The 15,574-nt window shown below is 40.2% G+C and overlaps 2 protein-coding genes across 2 annotated transcripts; one reads left to right on the plus strand and one right to left on the minus strand.

The window, feature by feature from the left end:
• Positions 1-911: 911 nt before the first annotated feature.
• On the minus strand, positions 912-8,866 carry LOC105266940 (girdin-like). The gene is made up of 8 exons (XM_011305453.1): positions 8,575-8,866; positions 8,177-8,399; positions 7,201-7,750; positions 3,586-6,943; positions 2,087-3,415; positions 1,798-2,003; positions 1,444-1,479; positions 912-1,301 (listed from the first exon to the last, which is right to left on the minus strand). Exons 1-8 carry the CDS (start codon positions 8,864-8,866, stop codon positions 912-914), a joined length of 6,384 nt encoding a protein of 2,127 aa, XP_011303755.1.
• A 373-nt stretch (positions 8,867-9,239) lies between these two features.
• On the plus strand, positions 9,240-12,274 carry LOC105266941 (synaptonemal complex protein 1-like). The gene is made up of 3 exons (XM_011305455.1): positions 9,240-9,455; positions 9,787-10,185; positions 10,518-12,274. The coding sequence occupies exons 1-3, from the start codon at positions 9,269-9,271 to the stop codon at positions 12,272-12,274; spliced, it is 2,343 nt and encodes a 780-aa protein (XP_011303757.1). The 5' UTR covers positions 9,240-9,268.
• Positions 12,275-15,574: the final 3,300 nt, after the last annotated feature.

Raw genomic sequence — 15,574 nt, forward strand, 5'->3', positions numbered from 1 at the left:
CTCAGCAGACATCTAATTATTTAAAATAATCTTCCTGATTCATGTTCTTGAAGAGATAATCCTCCAGTTCAACTTCTCCATCGATTTTCGATATATTCCAAGTTATTTTTAACATCTGAACTCCTTGAACTCCCGAAATTCCCACACCCCACCCCCACGCATGGTGAAACCATCGAAAAAACTTGAAAGTCCCATGAAAATTCTGAGACATGGCCCCCCTTAAAGCCCCCCAAATTCCTTAAAAAAAAAGCCCAAAAATATCACCAAAATGGTAAGGTAATAATCCGATCTCAAAGAGCAATAAAGAAAAATTACCCACTCCCTCTCTGTCCCATATTTCTAAAAGGGATTATTTTCAGTAATTCCCCAATAAAAAGCCTCGATCGATCCCCGGAAATGACCCATTTGCGCCCCCCCCCACAATTTTCCATCTGCTTCTTTCAATTTTTATTCCACCTCCCCACATCTCCATTCTCTCTTCCAGAGATAAAAAAAAACGAGAAAAAAAATAAAAAAGCCCTCAGTGCAGGGACAAAAGAAAGCATCCCAACAAGAAAAACCCATCCACCGACGAAACATTTTCCTATCCATGCATCCATCGGTTAAAACCGTTCTCACGGTTCTTCCGGATGTTATTGCTGGTATTATTTTTTATTCAAATCCCGAGATAACTTCCCACCCACCCCTCCACCCACTCACGCGACATGAACACCGAATGGATAATGATATTTGCTTTAAAATTGGATTTAAAAAATAACTGGAGATAAAGCAAGAGCTGCATCAGATATCAAACAGAATCATTACGACATTTATCCTCCTGATAAAATCAATGGAGTCATATATCACGGATATTTCAATTTTCCAGTACTGAATAAATTGATTACGCGCACAGAGTCACTGCTCATTTTTATTCAGACATGAAAATAATCTCCCACAATTTTATTGTCACTGCAGTCAGCCTGACAATCATTAATCCAGCACGGCGCTTCATCCATCGTCAATTGTAGTGCCAAATTGCGTTTTCGTTGATAATTCATCGCCTCGGATATTTTAATTAATTCCGCCTGCTCATGACGCAGGGTACGTCTCATTTTTTTCACCTTCTTCTCAGCCTCCAAGTGTTTATCCACTATTTGCCGCTGCAATGCTGCAATCCTCGAGTTGAGCATCTCGTAGCTCTGCTGGAGAGGATTCTCGTGAACCCCCTGGGCCCCAGGATCATTCTGATCCTCTCTAACAACATTTGACGTTAATTCGCAAATTTTTTCGTGCAAATCGGCCAGTGCGGTCAGGGGAAGTGACTGTAATTCATGGAAAACACGAATACTGAATAATTAATCGGTGATTTATTGTTAATTGTGGGTGGAACGAATGGGGTGGAATTAATTGAGCCCACGATGCAATAGAAGTAATTTATTGATCATTAATCAAATAGAAATTTACCTTCAACCAAGACTCTGGATCAAAAGCCCCATTTTCCTAAATAAAAAATTATCTCTTCAAACACTTTGAATCACAATATTATTATCAATGACTAGAACATTTTTCTGACAGTGTAAAATAAATTATTTCAACCAAGTATTATTCACTTTCCTCCAATAACAATATATATCATTATAATATCAACACTCTATTGATTTATTGATATAATATTCATTGTGAAGACGTGCAAGAGAATTTTAATAATGACAAATCAAACATCTTCACGATAAATAATTTTTGCGGAACAACTTCGCCAAGTGGAATATACTCAATAAAAATAATGTTACCCCCACGTCGAAAATCTCTGAAAATTACATGAGAGGAGTGCATCTTTGCGAAATTGATCAATTCCTTCTCCGCCTGGGAAATAAAATCAGAAAGTTGTCGCGACTGTTCAATAACTCCAGCAACGACAGAATTCGTAACGCTGACAGTTCCAAAAGAATCCCCAGGTTCTCGAATATTCTCCTCCCAAACTCCCTTCACCAATAAATCAATCATCGTCCTAATACCGTTGATATCTGCATAACAAAACGAATAAAAACAATAAAACCCGATCCTTCTCTGATAAAACACTAAAAATTCATAAAAATAGTTGATTAACCGTTGATTTGTCGATCAAATCTCCTTTCCAGTGAGTTCAACGCGATGAAGAATTCATCGAGTGACTCGATCCTCTCTTTAGCTCCGAGTATTGACTTTTTATCATTTATTTCACCAGTGGATTGCCTCAGCCTCTCGGAATCCCGACACACCTCAATGTCTCTCCTCAATGCAGCATTTTCCCTCCTCAAATCATCAGCAGCTTGTCTCTCCCTTGTCAGCTCATTCAGAGTCTTCTGGAGGCTCGAGTCATCCAATCCACCTCTCAAAATATCATTCTCACCCCTAATCCTATCGATTTCCACCCTCAACCACTCCAATTCCATGGAACCCCTGGCGTCCTCAGGCTTCAACTCTGAATTTTCCACTTTTAACTGGTCGATCTCTCTCTCAAATGCCCCAAGGTCAACCTCAGGCTTTAAATTCAATTGCCCCACCAGTTCATTAATAACACCATTATCAATTTCCGATTTATCAATTTGATCCCTCATTAAATCGTTTTCCGCTTTCAGTCGGAGTAAATCACTCTTCAATTTCTCATTGGTATCCCTGAGCCCTTGAATCTCCACCCTCAATTCATCAAAACCTTCGGCATCGACAGTTTTCCTCCTCAAATCATCATCAACTCGAGATAAATTATCCCTCATATTTCCAAGATCACCCTTCAATCTCTCATTCTCATTCCTCAAACGTTTCATCTCCATCTCGCTGTTCTCGTTATCTTTATCCTTCAGCTTTAATGCCTCCTCGAGTTCCTGAATTCTCAAAATCTCTCCCTTCAGCCCCTCCATCTCACCCTTCAGTCTGTCATTCTCATCACCAACACTCTGCAGTTTCACCATAATTTTCATCGTTTCACCTCTACTTTCATCTAGATCCTCCTCAAGTTTCGTGTACCTCGATTCCAACTCACTCAACAGTAGTTTTCCCCGATTCACATCGGTCTTTGCTGTCTCGATGTCATTTGACAGACGAATGTTCTCACCTTTAATCATATCCAACTCGGCTTTTAATTTCGCTGAATCGTTAACTGCTACCTCTAGGTCATTTTTCAAACGAGTCTCAATGGCTTTGCAAGACTCCAAGTCCTTTCTCAGGCTCGACAGAGTGTTCTTAAGGGCCTCCAACTCCTTCAGAGCGCTTTCTTTTGACTCTCTCTCTTTATCCATCTCGCTGGATTGATTTCTCAGTTTTTGTAATTCTTCGAGTAATTTTTCATGCTCTAACTCCAAGTCTTTTAGTTTTTGAGTGGTGACTCCGGAGGATTTTATCAGAGCGTCTAGTTCCTCGAGGGCTGATGCTTTCAGCGATTTTTCTCGAGCCAGATCACCTGTTCAATCGAGAGTTTTTCAATCGTTTCAGTTATCTCGCGTCACATAATAATAACAATAATTCGTTGTCTTAAATTCTTTAATAGAAATATTTCATGCAAAAGTGAAAAGTTGTCCGATTTTTTCATCTCAAAAAATGAATTAATAACCGACAATCTAAAAAAATTACCTATTTGATCTCCAGCCTTCTTCAACTCCTCTTTCAATTTCTTTTCCTCTTCCTCCCAGGATCTGACTCCCCCCTGGGCTTCCTCCAGAGACCTCTTCAACGAGTCATTGCTGGCCCTGAGATTTTTCCCCTCCTCCACCAAACCCGCGATTTTCTCCTTGAGACCCTGTGACTCACCCAACAATTTAGCAGACTCACTCCTGCATCTCTCAAGTTCATCCACCATTTTCTCCTTATCCTCCCGCAATGAGGCGATACTCTTCCCCAGGTTGTCGATCTCCATCCTATATTTATCACCCTCTTGACGAGATCTCTCGAGTCCATCTTTCAAAGCCGATAATTCACGGTTCAGGTCATCGATCTGCTCAGCCTGGCCCTCAATCTTATCTCGAGCACTTCTCAATGCATCTCCCTGGCTTCTCAAGTTATTCAACTCAGCGACGAGACTGTCTCTTTCCGATTTCAAAGCATTCAACGACATCTCCAAATCTCGCGCCCTTCCCTCACTCATCGAATGAGCTCTTTGGGATTTCTCCAGATCAGATTTCAAAGACTCCAGTTCTCCTGATGTTAAATCTCTCAACTGCTCCTTCAATTTTTCACGCGACGCATCACTAGTCGCCAGGTCTGACTGTAATTTCGATACAATCGACAGCAAATCCGAATTTTTACCTTGCAGATCATCGATCTCTCGTTTCAGCATCGAATTCTCCGAATTCAAATCATCATTTATCCCCTTTAACCCCGAATTCTCACTCATCAAAGCCTTGGTGTCACCACCGGCGAGGGAATCAGTCTTCAGCTTCTCCTTCTCAGTCTTCAACTTCTTATTCTCACTCTTCAGCTCTTCGTGTCGATTCCTTAAAGCCGACAATTCTTCAGTCAGAGAAACCGACGCATCCCTCAACGACGCGATCTTCCCCGAAGTCTCTTCAAGCTCAGCCTTGAGCCTCTCTTTATCTCTTCTTGAGTTCATCAGCTCCACCTTGAGGGCCTCCAGCTCATCCCCCAAATCCCCAATCCTCACCGAACTCTTCGCATTCGACTTCTTCTCGTCCTCCAAAAGCTTCCCAAGCTTTTCAACATCAGCCTTCAACAATTCCGACGAAATCCCAATTTCCTCGAGTTCCTGCACTCTCCCCCTGCATTTGTCAAGTTCCCCGTGAGATTTCTCCAGATCACCTCTCAATTTATCAATTTCCAATCCAACCTTGCACTTCTCCATCTTCCAAAAATCAATATCGGCAGTCAGCTGATGGACTTCGCCCTTCAATCCCTCATTTTCAGGACCGATTCTTTTAATTTCTCTCTTCAAGTCCACACCCTCGGCAACACACGCCGCCAATTTTTCCTGCAAACCAATCAACTGCCGCTTCAATTCATCCCTCTCCACCTCGATATCTTTATTTTTATCGGCTGCCCCCTCCAATTTTACTATCAGATCCCTCAGCTCTCCCTTCAAGGCGAATAATTCCGCTTCACTTGCCTCTTTAGCAGCAGTCACCAATCCCAATTGTTCCCGGGCTTTCTCAAGGGCATTGGTAACCACTGTCAATTCATTCTCAAGTGTTTCCTTGGATGACGTCAACTCCGCATCCTTCAGCTCCAGTGACTTCACGAGATTCTGATTGTCGATGAGATTCTGCCTGAGTGAATTAACATCATCCGTCTGTCTCTGGAGTTCAATCCTCACTCTTCCGTTCTCCTCTGTCAAATCGAACACCTCTTCCTCGAGAGCTTTAACCCTTTTTAACATTTCCCCCAGCTCTAGCTGCAGAGATTCATTCTCCGAGACTAGCGATTTCTTCGAGAACTCCAGTGTCTCTATTTTTTTCCTCAAGTCTTCATTCGATTGATTTAATGAGTGCAAGTCCTCGAGTTTTGACTGGCATCTCGATCTTTCCACTTCGAGACGAGACAGTTCGTCTTCCAATTCTGAACACTTGGATTTTAACTCCTCGTTCTGGGACCTGCAGAACACTAGGTCAGACTGAGTCGTTGATAATTCAGTTCTCAAAGTCTCGGACTCAGATTTCAGGGATTTATTTAGTTCAGCCAGATTTTCTTCCAAGTTTTTGTTCTTGAGGGTTAAATCGTCGACTTCTGTCGCTAATCTAGTGCTTTCTGCGTTCCTCTGGGACAGAGAAACTCTCAATCCTTCGTTCTCGCTTCGGAGAGATTCCAAGGTCTTCCTCGATTGCTCCAGATCGTCTCTTAGACTCAGCAATGACGAGTTTTCGTCTCGCAATTTACCGATTTCGAAATTGGAGTTCTCCAGCTGTTCCCTGAGCTCCGCCAGTTCTCCAGACATTTCTTTGAGCTCCAGAGATAATTTATTTCTCTCATCGTCAGAACTTTTTTTACTCCCCAGAAGATTATCGCTTGCTGATTTCAAATCTATGATCTCCGAGGTCTTTTGGTCGAGGGAAGTCTTCAGGTTTTCATTCTCACTCTTCATTGAGTCGAAAAGGCTCTTCAACTTTTCAAGTTCATCCTCGAGTTCCGCATTTTTATTTTCCAACTTCTTTCCCTCCAGCTCACAACTCTCAATGTCACTCATTAATTTCAGGGATTCACCTCTCATTTTATCCAGCTCATCACCAAGCACACCATTCTCCTCGCTCAAAATATTCTTCTTCTCCAGTAAATTATCGCAAGTTAATTTGAGCTGACTATTATCACCCTTGATTTTCTCAAAGTGACTCTTCACCTCCTCGAGTTCAACCTGAAGATCAGAATTTCGCTCTCCGAGTTTCTCGCACTCTCCACGACACTTTTCAAGTTCTCCCCTCATCTCTTCAGCCTCTTGATTAACTCTCTGAAATTTATCCAGCATTTCGACTTTCTCGTCATTCAGAAGCTGAAGATCTATCTTCAATTTCTCAATCTGCTTGTCCATTATCTCAACATTATGATTCGCCAGTTGGAGTTCCGCCTCGAGGTTTCGAATTCTATCCTCGAGAGCAGATGCATTATCTCCCTGTATCACCAACTCAGCAATTCTATTCCTCAGCTCTGTCTCACGTATCTCCCTTTCATCAACCTGATCCCTCAGCCCATCAATCTCCCCACGATATATCAACTCCTGTCCCAACAACGCATCGATCCTACCCTGTAAAGCTACGATTTTATCCCTTGAATCTTCTGATAACTTGTCACGTTGCTCCAGGATCTCTATAATCTGATCATTCCTGTCCGAGACTACTTCCCTGATTTTACGAATTTCCGCCAGCAATTTATCACGCTCTATTGTCAGATCATACAACTGAGGCTTCAGCACTTCTATCTCACCCTGAACTGACGACATCCCCAGAAGATCCAGGGAACTCCGACCGAGGGTTCCAAGCAGCTCCTGAATCTAAGTGAAAGCAATACTAAAACAATCCAGAGATAATTTAAGCTGCCATTTTTATTGGCTACTGATTTTTTAATTGACAGAAATTAATCAGAAAAAAGTGTCATAATTTTTTACACCCCCGCGTCATAAAATTGGAATTTCTTTTTTAAGACAATGAACCTTTGGATAGGTTGCCACTAAAACTACATTCCCTTAGTTTTCATTGGGCTACCCAAGGACTCCCCAATAAAAACTGAAATTGTTTTCAGGGGACAAACCTTCTCATCCCTTTTCCTGAGCTCCTCTTTGGCAGCAGTGACTTCCTCCATCACAACTTTATGACTCACACTCATTCTATCAGCATCCTCAGACATTCGTTTTTGCAATCCCAGAATGACTCCCTCCTTCTCCCTCAATTTTCTTCTCAAATCCTCAACAATATCTTCACCCTCCCTGTCCCTCGCACCCACCAAACCCTCATCCGATTCCTTTGACATTTTCCTCATTCCCACCAGCTCACTCTTGTCACCGATAATCTCGTGCCCCGTGTCCCCAACGTTCACCATCCTCTCACCAAGTTCACGTTTTAGCCTCTCATTTTCCAGTAGAGTACGCTCGTACTCATCTCTCATCTCCTCCAAGTTTCCCATCAACATTATTTGCCCCTCGATTTTTTCCTCAGTCGCTGTAATTTTGCATTCTCCTTTGTCACCAATTGTCTTTACCAAATTCCGGAGTTTTGCCCGCAGGCGATTTACACCGGCACAGGATACCTCGTCCTCTGCATCGGCCACCTTCACCCTCAGCTCTCTTATTTTTTCCCTCAACCTTTTCGCGGGCAAACAGAAATTCAGGCGATTTTATTGGCACCCGGGAGGGGCGAAATAATTAATGAGAACTCATTAAACATCATTGTTATTTCATCTTATTGTTGTCTCGATATTAATCGTTGAATTATTGACGTGTTAAAAATTCATTTGAGGATTAATTTGAATTCCGGAAAATTGATAAATAGTCTGAAGGTATATTTAAATAATTAAATAACATTTCTGAGAAGATTTTCCAATTACATTTTTTAATAATTCAATCGGTCAGTTAATTTATTTCGAAATTTATTGGATATTTCTGTGCAATGAACCAGGGATTTTCCACTTGTTTCATCTTTTGATATTGAGAGAGCGATTTTTTTTTACGATCAAATGAATCTCGAGTTGATTTGCGAGGTTTATTCAAGTAAAAGGGAATTAGGAGTACTTTTTCTTGTCGATGCGGAATTGCTCGCGAAGTACCCGCATCTTCTCGTGGATCACCCGGGCACCATCACACGGACTAGAGTAAAGCTCCCGTTCAGTTAGGGTATCCTCCAGGTCTCTGATCTTCTCCTCTAGGTCTTCTTTGACGGATTCCAGACGTATTGCCTCGTCACGGTAATGAACCAGAAGAGGATCCGTCTTCAGGGGCTCCTCAGGATCAACACCTGAAGAAAAAATTACTTATTTTCCTTTAACGAGTCATGAACTAGATTTCAAACAATTGAAATTTGTTTATAGTATATTATAAATATATGGAGAATGCAATCTGAGGATAGGGAATTTTTCTCAGATCTTGAGCTACTGGGATAATGTGATATTTATTTTTTAAAGCGCTTTTACCTAGGGATTGGAGTTTCTCCTTCAGGGCGCGGAATTTGCTCTCGAGGTTGAGCCTCTCTAGTCTCCATTTCTTCATTTGACACTTCATTACGGAGAGTTTACGCAGGGCGAAGTCCAAGTCGTGTATCTCGTCGTCTTTGGTTTCTATGGGGGGATTGTAGCTGCAGCAGCAGAGACTCGGCGAAGATTCACACGGGACTTGAGGGACTTGGATTTCAGAGGAAAGGGTTGAAATTACCTCGCAGTCACCACTACAGAGGCATTTCGAGTGGGGGTACATTCCGCAGTCCATTTTCCCTATTTTCCCTATTATTTTCTCCTGTTTTATCAATTAAATTAATTAATTACTCGTTACAATCAATAAAATTGTACAAAGTTCATGAACAAATTGTGAAAAAACTGTTCTACTAATTTTTTATTTTCTCCAATTAATTGAATTAGTTAGTGAGATATTTGTTGATTAATAATTAACACATACTTGTTAATCTGTTAATTTAGTCAGCGTGAATTCGGTGGTGTCATGATTTTATTCGATTTTCTCTCCACACAATTTTCCTCTTTTTTTTTTCCTCCAATTTTCTCGACTCATCGCACACCTAAAATCACCGAAATGTCACCGACTGTCACATTGCATCGAGACCCAACCCCCAAAATTATCTGTTTAAAAAAAAATTCAAATGATTATTTGAGAAAAATGGAGATGGAAAGTTACGCGGATGAGGATTTGGAGCGGCGGAAGCGAAAACTCTTTGAAACAGCTGAGGGAACCCTTGTGAGATTGAACGAGACGATAAATGATATGAAGAGTTGGAATCGGGAGCGGGATATCCTCACGAGTGACATTTATCGTTTGAAAATTGCTCTGGGATATTCTGAGAGACGTAATTCAACCCCAAACGTACAATTTTTTTATTCTCGAGCAAGTGAATCCACGATTTAGCGCTAATGAAGAAGCGAATAATTAGCGAGCTGGCACTCACTAAAAAATCAATCCTTAAAAAATCATGTGTAAAAACTTTATGATTGCAAATTATTCCATTAAATTTTAATTGTAAACGACAAATTATCAGTTAAAATCAGTCTATATGAAAAAATAATTTATTTAATAATTCAATAGTTAAAATATTCTGATATAAAAAAATGGATGGGAATACTCATTACAAATTGAATGAGATTCATCAATTGTAATTTCACCTCATTTCCTTTACCCAGTGTTGGGGGATCCACTGGTGATGCATCAAAGCCAAGAGATACATCGCCTGGAGAGGATGAATAATGATATGAGAATGAAAGTACAGAGTATGAGTGTTGCACTGATGAATGCACAGCGTACGATATCATGGAATGTAGAGAGAAAAGTGAGATGTGGAATGGCAACGGTGAAGTGCCAAGTTGCCGAAGAAAAGCTTCATCTTGCACAGGAGATCGCACGTTTGAGGAGTAAGTTGAATGAGGCAGAGGTCGATGGTACTATGTACCATGAAATTAGAGGGAAACTTGACGAGTACCGAGAGGGAGACAGATTATTTGATGACATCATTGCGAGAGCGGCCAGAAAACTTATTGACACAGTTTTTCAAATGTCGAGTCAACTAATTAAAGTGGGACAAGGTAAAACCCCTTTCCCCTTCTCCCTTTTTTAACAAAACATTTTATTTCCTTTCTTCATTTTTTATGAAAATCATTGTTTCCGGGATATAATATCAGGGAATTTCATAATTTAATCAGTTCTTCATTTCATTGTTTATATTTTTCATTGTAAATTGGAAATTGTTCCCTTTAATGTATTTCCTAGTGGAATGATTGATGATTTAGTTGAATTCGGAATTACTGTGGGGTTAAATAATAATGAATAACCAGGTGCAACAATAATTTATAAATGTGGATTGGAAAAAACGTCAACCTGACATTTATACATTAACATTTTCTCTTGCATGACAAAGTCAAAGATAAAGGGGATGTCTTCGAGAATATCGCCGTCCCCGAGAAATCGTTGACGGATAAAATCGATCGGAGCACCGGTGAAATACCAAACGAATTAAATGTTTCTCTGGAGAAAGATCGTCTATTAAAAGAGATGCAGGAAAAAATTCATAAAATTTTAATGGAGAAAGAGTTGAAGGCGAGTGCTTTGAAGAGGCTTGCGTCGAGTCTGCGAACAAAGTTAATCATATCGTTAAGGAGAAATAAAAAATTGTCGGAGAAGTTGAGTGATACCGAAGGCTCAAAGAACATCGAGGAGAAATGGAAGTCCGTTGAGGCCAATGTCAGTGGAAAAAGACTGTCCGACGCAGTGGACGATACCAAAGGCAAGATAAAATCCAGTAACGAGGAACTAATCACTCTCAACGATAATTGCAAGGATAGCTACGATGTGGAGTGTCTCAACGAGGAATTAATGAAAGTTATTGAGGAAAAAGAGAAGTTGGTGGATCAGCTGGAGGTGGAGAGGATAACGACGAGAGAAGCTCTCCGGGAGTTCGAAAAATCAGTTAAAGAAACGGAAAGAAAGGCCCAAGAAATTAAACTCATGGAAATTAATTCCTCCATCACATCGAAATACATTAATCAATTAAAGAATGAAAATAGAGGGCTGAAAAAATTGAGGTCACTCCAGAGAGCGGAAATTCTCAATAAAAAGTTTTTCTGCAATAAAATAAATATCTTGAGGGCTCGATCGAATAGACTGACGATGGATTTGAAAATGTCAGAGGAAGAATTGATGAAGAGGAATCGTGAATTTTATTTGGTGGAGTCTGATAGGAATTCGGTGAGAGCTGAGAATTTGATTTTGGAGAAAAGGGCGGAGGAGAATGAGGAGGTGATGAAAAAATTGGAAGCTGAAATGGTGCTGTTGAAATGTGAGAGTAATGATGATCAGGGAGATGATCAGAGAGATGATGAAAGAGATGATGAAAGAAATGATGAAAGTGTGACATGTGGAGGAGAGATTCAGGTGACTGAAGGTGAAGGAATGTTTGAGAGTTTGAAATTATCTGGGTTAGAGCCTACAAACTCGAGAGCAATTGAACCAGCAAACACTGAGGATATGTCAGTACCTCGGAGGGCAAAAACTTCATTGGAGGATTTGCAAGTTTCATATGACGTCAAACACGTGGCAAAGGGGTCTGGAATGCTGGTGTCAACAGTATCACCGATCCCAGGTACCGATTTGTCGATGAATCAAGGGGAATCCACGAGTATTGGAAATACTTTTGGAAATTTTTCTCCAATGAGTGGTACAGAGGGAATTTACCGTCCGGACAAACACCCGTTGATCATTGACGAGGGTGAGCCATATAAATTGGAGGTGAGGATTTGCCGGTCCACTGGAGGTGATGATGCAGACGTTAATGACGATCGAGGTCGGAAAAATAAAGTGCAGACCGAGGGGAGAGTCAGGGGAAAATTCAGTGTTGGAAATCAATTTTCAGTGCCTTCCACGCCTGAAATCATAATGAGAAATTTTGAGGAGACGGATCGTGAGCTGTCTTCGATGAAATTTGAATTGTCGAGTGTCATGAGGGAAATCGACGCTCTCAAGAAAGAACTGGAGTCGAGGAGATTATCAAATCGCCTCCTGGAGATGGAAAATCTCGCCCTTAAGGAGGAAGTTGGAAGAATAAGAGGAAAAATACGGAGAGTTGAGGAGGAGAACCGGAAATTGATTAAATTGAGAAACACTCGGGGGAAGTTTTGATGTTAATCAACTGAGGGGTGACCACTCCGATCCCCTCAATTATCCTGACATCCCGGGGATAATTTATTTCCTGAATATCTCCGTAACTGTTGACTTGATCGAAAAACATCGAGATAACTTTTTTCAAGACCACACAATTCCCCGAAAGAAAGCCCCTCACAGTCTTCTCTCTAAATCCACTGCAACGGGAGATATCAATTGAATAAAAAAATGTGAAGAACTTCTGACAAACGTCCGCAAGCCACTTGGATTCAATCATTCATTCCCTCCATTTTTCAATGAGAGATCTCTCCCCCTGAAACTTCTACACACGTCTACACCTACTCGTCGGTTTTTACCAGCTCACTCATCGAAAAAAAAAAAGAACCGTAAAAACCAGAAGCCTGAATCGAATGATATATTAATCACGTTGGCGTGGTACCATTACGGTGGCTCGAGGCGAAGGCAACGTATGGGAGCTAAAATTCTCCCGAGATTATTTTTACAGAAAAAACTAGCGAGATGAAACGTGGGGTGAAATAAAAAAATGAATAAAGCGCAAAAGGCCTGGAGTTTCCGGGGGTATGCGTCCCTCATCCATCATCCATTTGGGGCCAAATGGGCGGAGTGTCTGACCCATGTCCCTCAAAACGGTGAGTTACCCCCAATCTATCCCTGAGTATAACGATACAGACTCTTATCAGGATATAAAGTATTAAAAAAAGTTTATCGTCACCTTCTCAATCAGTTAAATCACGCTCAGCGGGTTTAAATCACCCGTTCACGTGCAAATATTCTTTCAATATCTGTTTTAACATCTTGAATATTTGCCATTTCGGCTTTGTTGTGAATATTATTTACCATTTTAATTGATTGATTACGGATAATTATTCGTTTGAATTTGAATTGCAATTCCATTAAAATTTCTCATCTCCTTCTCACTCGTGGAATTAATAAATATTTTTCAGATTAAAAATGAAAATAAATAAATTGCATAATTAGTGACTGATGATGAAGTAATTAATTTTGAAGATAAAAGTTGTGGAATTGGAAATTGAGAAAAATACTGCGGGAAAAATGAAGTATTAAGTGAGAATTTTATGAGAAAAATGTTTTTATAAAATGGTATTATGCGCAGATCTTGAGATTCCTGAGGTCCCAGACTCATTCACCCCCATTTATGTACCGAAGAAACAGCTCTTTATTTACCCTTAACCGCGGAAATATTTTTCCTTGTCTATTCCAGAAGCCGCAACGTCAGTGGCAACTCGGAGAAACTGTTTTGTATCCAAAGCGAATGGATGAAAAATAAACAAACCAACGATGAGGGAGAAGTAAAAGCACAATGTGGACAGGTAGTGTACATAGACAGAATGCCTGGCACCTGCAGAGCAGAGTTCAACCCATTCTGGATGAGTTTCACTCAACTTCCACCCCCTGTACACCAGCAATTTCTATCCCCATCCACCTGAATTGATCGAATACCACTAAAGCAACGTACGTATTTCTCTGGGTACTCTCACGAGTCCGGATAAATACACCCGGGTGCGTTTATATTCCATGAGTACACTTTCCCATGGAATACCAAAAGCAGAAATGTTGTCTTAACCAGAGTCCAAGTTTTTTACATTTCGATTCTCCATTTTTACAAGTTTATTCAACTTTTGTCATTCTGTCATTGGTGCTGCCTGAATTTTTAACAAATTCAATCAATTAATTTTAAAAATTGATATTTTCATTGAGGACTTCTGGAATTGTCTGTAATTATCTATTGAACTTTCAAAGAAATAAATATTTTCGATGCTCAGAACAGTATCGGGTGATCGTACACTTCTTATTTTCAAATGTTATTTTCATTTTGGTCTGTCTGGGGTCAGGTGTCACTTAAATCTTGTATCAAGATCTAAATTCAGGGATTTAAATAGTTGGTAAACCCTTAAAATTACAGAAATCCTCTCTTCAACGCGTCAATTAATGAAATAAAAACAAGCCGATTAATTGAAGTAGACAAAATTGGAAATAAAAAAACTACTGAACGTTTCTAAATAATTCTTAAAATTGATATTCACGCGTGAATTTAATGGAAGAATAATTTATGATTGCAAATAAAAATCTGAAAGCCACTTGCTACCATGGGAAATAACAAATACAGCAAAAATCGTAAATATCAATTTCGAAGGAAAAGAATTTACTAGAAATTTAATTTGCGAATATTTTTCCGTGTGCCATTAAATTTCATCTTTTGTCTCCGGATATTTTTGCCATAGAGTTACAATGAGATGCCTCCTTTACTCCCTGAAATAGAGAAAACCCAACCAACGGAATAAAACGAAAGAGAATGCCGAGGTAAAAAGGCTGAATGGAAAAAGAGCAAAATGGGTCACTCCAATATACCTCTCCACCCCAGAATTTCGCATGGCAGAATTTCATAAAGTTTTCGTCTAGAAGAAGTGCGGGATGTGCAAGGAGAAGAAGAAACAGTTGGGGGTTGAAACGATACCCGGGGACTAGTCGGTCGACCAAAAATATTCGCGAGCCTCCCTTATTTCGAGTGCAACGACTGCGATGAAATACCTTTGTACTCGACACGAACCACCGAGTTTTCAAGGAGATGTAGCCGAAGAGAAGGGGATGATGTATCAACAGTCGTGGAATTCTCCGCTGTGGCAAAACTTTTCTTTTGTACCCCCGGGTAATTTCGTTGAAAACACCGGAAGATATGAAAGAACAAAAATTCGTGTATCTCGAGATAAAAAAAAAATGATGGGAATAAATGATTATTTGCATGCCACCTATAAATACCATAAATACCCATTACATTCAAACTCAATTTTTTACCCCCCCATAACCTCCAGAGATCCTTTTCCTGTGAATAAATCGTTCCTATAGAATTTATGAACTGATAAATAATTTAATGAATTTGTAAACAAATAAATATTTTCAATGATTTATCAAGATTTTTTATTTCCCCTTTTTTGAAACCCAATCCATGATTGCAATCTTTGAAAGATTTAATTAATTAGTTTATTAATTTGAGTAATTGAATATAATTAAGTGGAGTAGAGTAAAAATAGTCGGACCATTCATTCCGTCGGTAAGTGAATTAACACGTTGAAGGGGTGAGTCTCGTCATTGGCTTAATGAGCGTACACCATCCGAAAAGGCTTTTCCACCCTCAATCGGATAGTGGGGCTTTACCACCCACCACCCACTAGCGAAGGCGTAACTCCGAGTGTGTTGGCACTAACTTGCAGAGGGACAAACAGGCCACTAATTAGCAACGGCCGAAATGTCTGAGGGTTTCAAATGTGTGCAGAGGCT

The sequence above is a fragment of the Fopius arisanus genome, unplaced genomic scaffold, assembly GCF_000806365.1.
Source record: "Fopius arisanus strain USDA-PBARC FA_bdor unplaced genomic scaffold, ASM80636v1 scaffold00042, whole genome shotgun sequence".
In the NCBI taxonomy this organism is placed as follows: Eukaryota; Metazoa; Arthropoda; class Insecta; order Hymenoptera; family Braconidae; genus Fopius; species Fopius arisanus.